At 44.7% G+C, this 9692-nt stretch overlaps 1 protein-coding gene across 1 annotated transcript; it reads left to right on the top strand.

Annotated features, from left to right (window-relative positions):
* The first annotated feature begins 550 nt into the window (after nt 1–550).
* Nucleotides 551–7730, top strand: YWHAH (tyrosine 3-monooxygenase/tryptophan 5-monooxygenase activation protein eta). Its single transcript, XM_029963322.1, is given in 3 exon segments — nt 551–721; nt 724–762; nt 6306–7730. Coding segments are annotated over 3 exon segments (744 nt in total). The 5' UTR covers nt 551–673; the 3' UTR covers nt 6963–7730.
* The last annotated feature ends 1962 nt before the right edge of the window (nt 7731–9692 follow it).

Raw genomic sequence — 9692 nt, 5'->3', positions numbered from 1 at the left:
GCGCGGGCCGGCCGCGGTCGCACAAAGCGGCCATGGCGCTGGGCCAGGGGCGACGCACGTGAGCGCGGAGCGGGTCACACCAGCGCCCGCGGGCCGGGCGGCAGTGCCCTGCCGGAGGGGCGGTGCAGAGGGGCTGTGTGTGTGTCGAGCCCCTGTGTCTGGGGCTGTGTCCCGCCCGGCCCGGCCCGGCCCGGTCCCGCAGTGCCCGACGCCCCCCGGTCCCACCTCCACCTTTGCAGCAGGAAAATGCAGCACTCGCAGCGCGCACGCGCGTTCCCGCGGCCGCGCCCCGCGATGGCCTATTTATAGCAAGTGGACGCTCACTAGAAATAGAGCGCGCGCCGGGAGCGGCGCCCCCTCCCCTCCCCTGCAGGCAGGCCGCGGTCTCCGCCCCCTCGTTTGCCTTCCCGGCGCGCAGGCTGCGGGCGGCGGCAGCAGCGCGAGGGCGCCGACCAGACACACTCCGAGCGCGGTTCCGGCGAGCGCGGGCCTGGGCGCAGGGAGGGAGCGAGCGGCGGCCAGGGCGCACAGCCCGGCACAGCACAGCCCGGAGAGCCGCTCCCGCTGCGCGCTCCCTGCGCCGCCACCCGAGCGCTTCCGCACAGCCCGACCCCCTTCCGCTCTCTTTGAGGGGCGCGCAGAGCCCAGCCCGGCAGCCACCACGGAAGCGGCCATGGGGGACCGAGAGCAGCTGCTGCAGCGAGCCCGCCTGGCCGAACAGTGGCGGAGAGATACGATGACAAGTGCGCCTCGGCCATTGAAGTCGGTGAGTGGGCCGGTTAGCGTGGCTGGCCGTTGCGGCGTACTCGGGGGAGTGTGTAGGGCGGCAGTGGCGGGGGAGCGGAGGGAAGGAAGTTGCGGGCTGCGACCTAGGCGGGGTCGGGTCCGGGGAGGATGCGAGTCGCCAGGTCCCACCCGTCGTAGTGAAGAAAGGAGGGCGGGAGCAGGAGCCAGACCCTCCCGCCGGGACACCTCGCCGCCGTGTGGGGCGGCGCCCGGTACTACCTGCCTTTGGCGGAGACGAGACAAACAGTAGCCGGTCCAAACCGGACCTAGATCACCCTTTTAAAATGTTTCCTTCCCCCCTCGTTCCCTCCATTCCCTCGTACGGGCGGTCTCGCAGCCCCCTTTTAAAATGTTTCCTTCCCCCCTCGTTCCCTCCATTCCCTCGTACGGGCGGTCTCGCAGCCCTCCCGCTCCCCGGCCGTCCCTGCCCCGGGGGTGTGGCTGTCCCCATGCCCTCCTCTCCTTCCCCACCGCGCCAATCGGGCTCGCAGTGCAGCCGTTTGAATGGCGCCCGCCCCTGCGAGCGGCGGGAACGCCGTGCATTCCTTCTCTGACCTGCTCCAGAGGGGGCCCGTCCTCGCCCACCCCCTTCCCCCTGTTGGGGTGGTGGGTTTGACCTTGGGGTGCGTCTCCCTCTCTGGGCACACCCAGCGTTTGGGGGGTGCTGGCCGGGTGGGCTGGGCACTGCCGCGGGAGCTGTCTGGGGACACGGCACACGAAGAGGAGCCCCTTCCTTTTCTAGATATTTCTTTTGCTTCGTAATAAAAAACACAAATAGAGGCCTCACCCACAAACATCAGTGCTCTGACTCAAAGATAGTACCTGCATCTGTGTGTGAAAGCTCCCCCATGCTCCAAGAGCCTGTCCCAAGCTTTAACTTTGCCTTTTTGCCTCTTCTTTGTAGGGTAGCAATTTCTCAGTGCATTCCGTACCCTGTTGAATACTGACATATGTTTAAACAATAAGTTATATTTGCAACTCTACTCCTTTCAGAACCAAGCAATGAAAATTATTTGTACTGACCTGCCTGTACTGATGTATAATAAAATTGCAGAATGATCAAACTTACTATGTCTAGTCCCTTTTTTGAAAGCAAAGTATTCACACGATCTACGGGTAATGTTAATGCCAGTGAATGCTTAGCAGTGTCTTTGCTGTATCAGATTACAGTTGGTTTGTTCTTGCTGACCTGTCCTCTGTGAACACCAAAGGCCTCTAGAGGAACTGTTTCCCTTGAGAGTGGTGCTGTTCAAAGGCACAAGATGATTTTATTTTGAAGAAGCAGCTTCAAATGGAGCCCACATTTTTGTTGTAAGAATGTGTACGTCACCTCCATTAAACGAGGGCAGTAAAACGACACTTATTTTGCTGCTCTTGTTCACTTTTGCTATTATTTTGTAATAAATACTACAACCAGTCCAGTGCTAAAGCAGTGATACTTCTGACTATCTCAATACCAGAGGCACTAGATGTTAAAGTAAGTTGTATTTTAATTGTGTTGCTAGAATTCACGATACATGTAATGTAGCAGTAACAGCTCTGTTTATCTCGTATCTTTCACTTGGTAAGTGTGAAAAATGAAGCAGAGGAACCACTAAAATCTGCTGCTCTAGAAGACTCTTTGTAGCTGTAGTTAGTAGAGAGCTTTTTATTTCCCCAAGTACTGCTGAATTACAGTTCATGTCTGGCACTCTGGGCATATGTGAAACCATCAGAATACAGTTTCTGTGCCTCAGGAAGTATGTCAATAAAGGACTTACAACTAGTGTTCATGGCCAGTTGTCTTTAAACTGTCCCAATTACTGTGCAAATTCAGCTGGAGTCACAGTGTTCTCTGTAATGCCACTACTGCTCTCAAACAAGTTGAGTGCTGCTGAGCTTCTGTACTTGGGAGCTGAGTCTTGAAATGCATTACAGATACTTTTGAAATACAAAAAGTAAATCTGAATTTAAAAGACAACACTTCCCTTACTTTAAGCTGTCCATATGTCTGTAATGCAGCATCTGTTGGTTACTGGGCTTTCACAGGGGTTCACTCCAACATGGCCATTTCCAGAACTCTTCAGTGCTCAGAGTTATTTTGTAGGTCTGAGCATAAGCTCCTGTGAAGTGCCCTGGGGGCTCTCTGTCCTCACACAGCTCATACTTCTCTTTCAGTGGTTGTAAGTGAGAGATAATTAAAGGAGCTTTTTATCCCTATAGGATAATATTCAAGTAATCTTGCAGTCCAGAGAGGTTAGGCTTCCTCCAGCAGGAAGGAAATGGGTATTCCAACTCGGATATCTATTCTTGGTGCAGGATATCTTGATTTGAAAAGCTTCTATTATATGTTTATTTAAATCTCTGATTGTAACATATCTTATACTTCTTAAAGGTGCTGTATGAAAGTAATGTGCTCTCAGTGTACATTGAAATCTGAACAATTAATTTCAGTTTTACATATGTGTTACCACACTTTTACAATACACAGTATAGCCAACAGCCTGCTAGAAACAGTAAGTAGCAAAGACTATTTTAGTGAAAATGCATTTGCCTGATTTTTGAGACTGCCTCTGAAGAAAAATATTGTGACAAGGCTGCCATTTCATCTGTCAGTAGAAAGCTGGGGAAACATTTCTTTTTCAGTCTCATCAATTCCTTATTTAAAAAAAAAGGCCAGACCAAGTAGAAGTAGTAGCTTAAAAAAGGAATTTACTGGTTGATACAAATTTTTGTTGCTGTTAAACTTATTTTTTTTTGAAGAATCCTAGTATTTTGGCTGTAGACAGGAGAGTAAAATGAAACAGTTTGCCGTTACAAATTAATTAATTTAATTTACTTTTTCCAAGCCCAAACTATTTTAATAGAAAATACAGTCATATGTAAATGTACCTCTACTAAATGGCATTCTTCCAAGGGGTGTGGCATTCCCATTGCATTAAATGCTGCTCCAGGATTCCAGCTATTTCAAATAAACATTACATGGTAGGTACGGAATTGCTTCTCAACACGCTGGAGAAAGATGCTTTTGGTGTGTGTGTGTGAAAGGTTCTCAGTTCATGCAAGAAATGCTCCAGCATCCTGAGAGTACAGAACTGAATTTAAACCTCTGGGTTTAGATAATTCCAGCAATAATGAAACATTTTACCTGTATAAACCCTTAGTATTCCAAACAGTATTAATCCTAATATGTAGTACTTAGGACCTCTGTTAATTTATGTTGCTTTTCTAATATAGCTACACAGTGGGTAAAAAGTCACTCTTCAAAATTGGTAAGGTGAATCTGAGTTCTGTGAGATGCAGAGTTTTAAAATTAGTTGTGTGTGAAATAATACACAACATGAAAGAAATTTAAATCTTGGGCTTATCTAAAGATTTTTGAACAAAATAGCTTGAGGTTCTAGTTCATTATGTAGGCTTCAGCTGTGTATATAAATGGACTTAAAAGTTTGGGATGTTCTGTATTTTTAGTACAAATCACTGAGTGTCTGGTTTGGGGTTAATGAAGTGTGTGTGTAGGAGAGGGGACTGAGATGCCTTTAATGTAAGCAATGCCCTCCCCTGCTGGGAGATGCTTCCTCCCTGTGGTTCTACACAGTAAATGTAGCTGTAGAGCTGCTTCTTGCTGCAAGACACTGAAGTCACATGATGCAAGAAACTGGTCTGGTTTAAATTCATTAGTCTGGTTTTTATTTGTTCCAAAATTATGGACTGTGCAACGTTGTATCAGGAGAGTTTTAATAATTAGGCCTGACTTTCTGCTGGCTCAGGTACAGTCATTTTTTGCAGCAGCTTGCTCAGAACTGGCTCAGGCTGTGACTGACATGCTCTGGCTGACGAAACAAGTGCAATCACAGTCACCTGCCCCGGGTCAGGCTCTGCTGGGCAGTCCCCCAGTGCCTCGGGGATCACTCCTGGAACGTTCCCTTGGGTCTGTTTTCCATGTGGAAGTGGCTCAGTCTGGTGTGTGACCTGTGTGGGATCACACACGGTGTCATTTCTGAGCTCACACAGCACTGACACTCCTTAGCACGTGAGGGCAGGGATTCCAGGGTTGTATCAGGATTCCTTGATTCTGCTCCCATGTTTTTGTCACTAAGCTGCGAAGGAACTGTTAATATCTCTACTAGAGTAGATGATACAGGTGAGTCATAGCAGAGATTGCTGAGGGAGGGACTGGTGGGGGAATATTGATTGGGAGCTGGGAGGAAGGTTATTAAGATGTCGTTAGAGCTGATTCCTGTGCAGTTCAGCCCCTGTAGATCGTCTCTAATTGCATTAGGATGAGCAGAGCGGTGTCTTGTGGGAGTTCAGGGTCCTGAGCTGTGGGGAAAAGGCATTTTGGAGATAAAGCTAATTAACTTATATTTTAAGAACCAAACCTAAATTTGAAAGTAATCTCTCCTTACTCTAACAGTTACAATTCATAAAGTATTTTTTTAGATCTGGAAATATTCACATTTTTGGATGGTTCACTGGCTACACCAGCAGTCTCAGAATAGTATAAATATTTGTGACTTGATTATTTGTAGTATGTAAGTATTTGGTTGAGAACACTCTGGTGCCTGTCAAACAGTGTAAATATGCACATTTTTAAAGAATTAATTATTTTAGCAGTGTCTGAGCAAGTTTACTTTCACACCAAAGTACATACCCTTAGAATTCTAGTGACTGCTTTTAATGCAATATGCTTAAAGTAGGGGAGTTTTTCATCCTAATTCCTTTGAGCTTAATTTCATGTTTATAAATTTGAAAAAGTAGAACAGTTTCAAGTGACTGTGTGATAGATTTTATTCCCTAAATTAACACAGCAAGTGAAATAGGCCTAAATAGACAGTATGAGAAGTATTATCCTTTTATCCCAGCTTTTTGTAGTAGCAGTTCAGAGTTGATCGTGGCTTCTTTCCTGATTTCCTGTTCTATTTTTATGCAGTTTCTTTCATGTGCTATCCCTGGAATTTGTCTGGAGCCAGGGTAATTTTTGTATTACACTGGAAATTGCTCACTAAGTGTCTCAAAGATACTATGAAAGACTAATTCCTTTGTACTGTGCAGAGCTTATCGACTGCAGCGCTTCCACCTCTGCTGTTGAAGGAAAGAGCAGCAGGGGAAAGAAATGCAAGAATTGCACCAGTTGCCAGTGTGGGTGCTGTGTTCCAGATTCATGTAGCTGGTGTTGTAGGTACAGTTCAATTCATCACTATATGTGTAGTCTGTGTAATTATAGCAGACTTCCTAAAAAACCCGAGCCCTCCTCTGTTAGTGCTTCTCTGTTACACAAGCCCGACTCACTTTTATTCAGTGAATGTTCTTTGCTTCTAAATGCCCCTTCTAGTACATCAGAACTGTGGGGGTTTCACTCTGGACTGCAGAAGTGGGTTTAAACTTTCGATATTTCAAAATTACTCCTGTCTTGAAGGACTTTTGGGATGTAGAAGAAATTTTGAATCTTGCACTTCGTGATGGAAGTATTTAAGGAAGTTTGCACACTTTTCTCTGAAGGCAAACCCTTTAAATTTGCTCTTTGTGTGTGTTTACAGGTAACTGAGCTGAATGAGCCCCTCTCAAATGAGGATAGAAACCTGCTGTCTGTAGCCTACAAGAACGTAGTCGGAGCCAGACGATCTTCCTGGCGCGTCATCAGCAGCATAGAGCAGAAGACCATGGCAGATGGGAATGAGAAGAAGCTGGAGAAGGTTAAAGCCTATAGGGAGAAGATAGAAAAGGAGCTCGAGACAGTCTGCAATGATGTTTTGGCTCTCCTAGATAAATACTTGATCAAGAACTGCAATGACTTCCAGTATGAGAGCAAGGTGTTTTACCTGAAAATGAAAGGGGATTACTACCGCTATTTGGCAGAAGTTGCTGCTGGAGAGAAGAAGAACAGTGTCGTGGAAGCCTCAGAAGCTGCCTACAAAGAGGCTTTTGAAATCAGCAAAGAGCACATGCAGCCCACTCACCCAATTAGGCTTGGGCTGGCACTCAACTTCTCTGTGTTCTACTACGAAATCCAGAATGCCCCCGAGCAGGCCTGCCTTTTAGCCAAACAAGCCTTTGATGATGCCATAGCAGAGCTGGACACACTAAATGAGGATTCCTACAAGGACTCCACTCTCATCATGCAGTTACTTCGAGATAACCTCACTCTCTGGACGAGTGACCAGCAAGATGAAGAAGCAGGAGAGGGCAATAATTAAAAAGCTTTCCTCTGATCCCTCTTTCATCCACTTGGCCATCCCCATCATCACCAATATTTCCTTGCCACAGTCACACTAAATATCTAGTGCTAAGCATATCTGTATTGTACAGCTGTTCAGATCTGCTGTCCACTTTATCAAGAAGCAGTTTCAGATGAGTCTTCATGGGCATTGATGGATTGATTGGTTTCTTGGCCCTATTTATCTTAGTTGCACTTGAGCAGTGCAGAAAGAGGCATTTTTAGTTTGCCTGTTGATTGGAAAATATGGGAAAGAATAATAGAAGGTGATTGAGGATAACTAGATTCCAGTTAAATTCTTTCCATTTGAAATGAGCTGACAGTTCTGTTAAGCAGTACATTTTGTGCATGCAAAGTAAATTAGCCACCCCAAATTTTTTTCAGTCAATGAAAACAGTTAAGCTGATGTGAAATGACAGCTCTGTTCATCAGTTTACAATAAACTGTTTGAAATGTGAGGTCTCAGTAGCAATTTGGTTTTTTTGCCTCTAACTTATGTGCACAGTTTCTTTTAATGCAGTGCATCTACCTAAGAGTTTTGATACTTGTAACCTTTTGCAGTTGTTTTGAAGAATCATGAATTTATTTTTTGTAAACTCTTTGGCTGTTTAGTTGTCTGTGTATTCTGACAACTGTATGTCAATATTTGCCCATGTTAAGATGGATGACTGAGATGCCAGACTTCTAAATTAAATGTTTTGGAATTAAGTGAATAAAATAAAATGCTGCTTCAGGGATGTTATCTCTACATGAGCTGTCCTGTCGTTTGTTCAGAGTGGAGACAGAGTTACCCAACACATCACTGATGGGTTGAAACATATTTAATCAAAAGTGGAATGAGAAGTTGACACTCGCTAAACAAACACAACACAAACAGTGCAATGAAAAAAGAAAGAACCAAACCCACAGAACTCACAGCACCCACAGTGGAGCTTCCAAAGGAGATGTGTTTAGTTGTTTGCTCACTAGAGCAGTTGTAATGCAATTCCACTCAGGAGCTAAAGAGTTGTAAAGCACAGGACTTATATCAGTGTCGAGACTTGTGTTTGCTTCTGTCCACTGTAACCTCTCAACTTTCTCTGAAGTGCAGCCACCAAATCAGTGAATATCCCAGTAATTATTTCATATTTACCTGCTTCAAACAGAAGCAATACTTGTTCCTAAAGACTGCCTTTCTGGTTTTAGCTAACTTAAATCTAGTCCACAAACTTACCTGTTGTTTTTGCTTTCTCCCAACAGTTAGTGTACATGTACATTTGTTGGTGATGTACATGCTTCTGGAATGTTATGTCCCAGAAGCAGGAAAAGTTAGCTGTGTCCAGACTGCCACTGGCACCTGGGATAGCTCAAAGGTCATGTAAGTTCTCATTTATCAGAATCTGTTTTTCTTTGATTTGTACAGTAGTTATTACTGGTCTGATTTACCCACAGCAGCTGCTTATACTTTTTATAAGCAGCACACTGGTCGTTTTTAAGTATCTGGAGTTTTAGAATTTTTAATAGTAGATTTGTGTGTATTTATATATTCTATCATCTTTTAGGTAATTCTAGCTTTATATCAGTAAAGTTGGCAACAACTGAAAGCCTAATGCAACATCTGAAAAAGATGAAAATACAGATACCTCCTTACCTGCCCTGTGGAGCCAAGGTGAAACTTGGCCATAGCTGCCTTTTCCCATTGGAACACTCTGGATGGTTAATAGTGTTATTGGCAATTGGTAGGTTTGTTTTCCTGTTTATAGAAGTACCTGTCTCTTTGTTATCTTTTATATTACCTTTTTGCTAATTCAAAAGCTGAGGAATCCTTTCTCATTGCAGTTGTGCAGATCCTATATCACAAAATCAGAGATAAACACACAACAGGTGAGTCAGCAGGTGTCTGACACAGCTGAAGGTTTGCTGTTGCCCTGGTGTATGGGATCCAAAGGGGAGACAAAGGGATTGTGCAGAATGGTGCAGTGCAGCAGTGTATTAGATTTTCAGTAGGAGAGCAGACACTCCTCACATGTGTTCCAGCTGTCAGTGAATGACACAGAGATTTTGTGGTTGTGTTTTGGTGTGAGTCAGTAGAGAATGTTCTGTGGAGCAAGAAAGAAAAAGTGCTCCAGTGCAATCCACTGGAGCTTCCACTTCTGGAGCTTTTCCATATTCTGGGCCCTGGGATTGCTAAATGCTTTCTTGTAATCCCTGTTGCAGCAATGATGTGGAGGAGGCCAAAAGAGATGAACAGCACATGTTCTTTATTCCAATATTCTTCAGTGGACTGTAGGATTCAGGTATTTTGGAACTGGTTTTTCTCTGAGATGACACCCAAGTCATGTTGTCTGTCTCTCACTCTCTAAAATAAATAAAATCCTAGGCTATGCCCAATTTATTGTTTGAAAACACCAGATGTATTCACCAAAAGTGCTTAGTTGAAGTTCACAACATTTTTTGAAGCAGGACTAATTCCAGTGGAAAGACTTAAAACTGAGTGATTTTCCTGCTCCCTGATGGGGGTTTCTTTATGTTGCCTTAATTCAGGCATAAAAGGATGCTTGTTAATCTTGATATGGTGAGAGTTATTTATGTAAAGGTCCATCTGAGCATTGCTTTTGCCCAGGACTATACTTTTTGTGTCTTTCCCAGGCAATCTTTGTTGGGAGGTTAAGTCACTCCAAGGGTGTTGATATGTCTCTGCTTACCCTTGAATTTTTAGCAACCTGAGAGC

Source organism: Manacus vitellinus, unplaced genomic scaffold, assembly GCF_001715985.3.
Source record: "Manacus vitellinus isolate BGI_N305 unplaced genomic scaffold, ASM171598v3 scaffold_58_pilon, whole genome shotgun sequence".
Lineage (NCBI taxonomy): Eukaryota > Metazoa > Chordata > Aves > Passeriformes > Pipridae > Manacus > Manacus vitellinus.
Note: the sequence above shows the minus strand (reverse complement) of the source record. Positions and strands in the feature narration are given on the sequence as shown.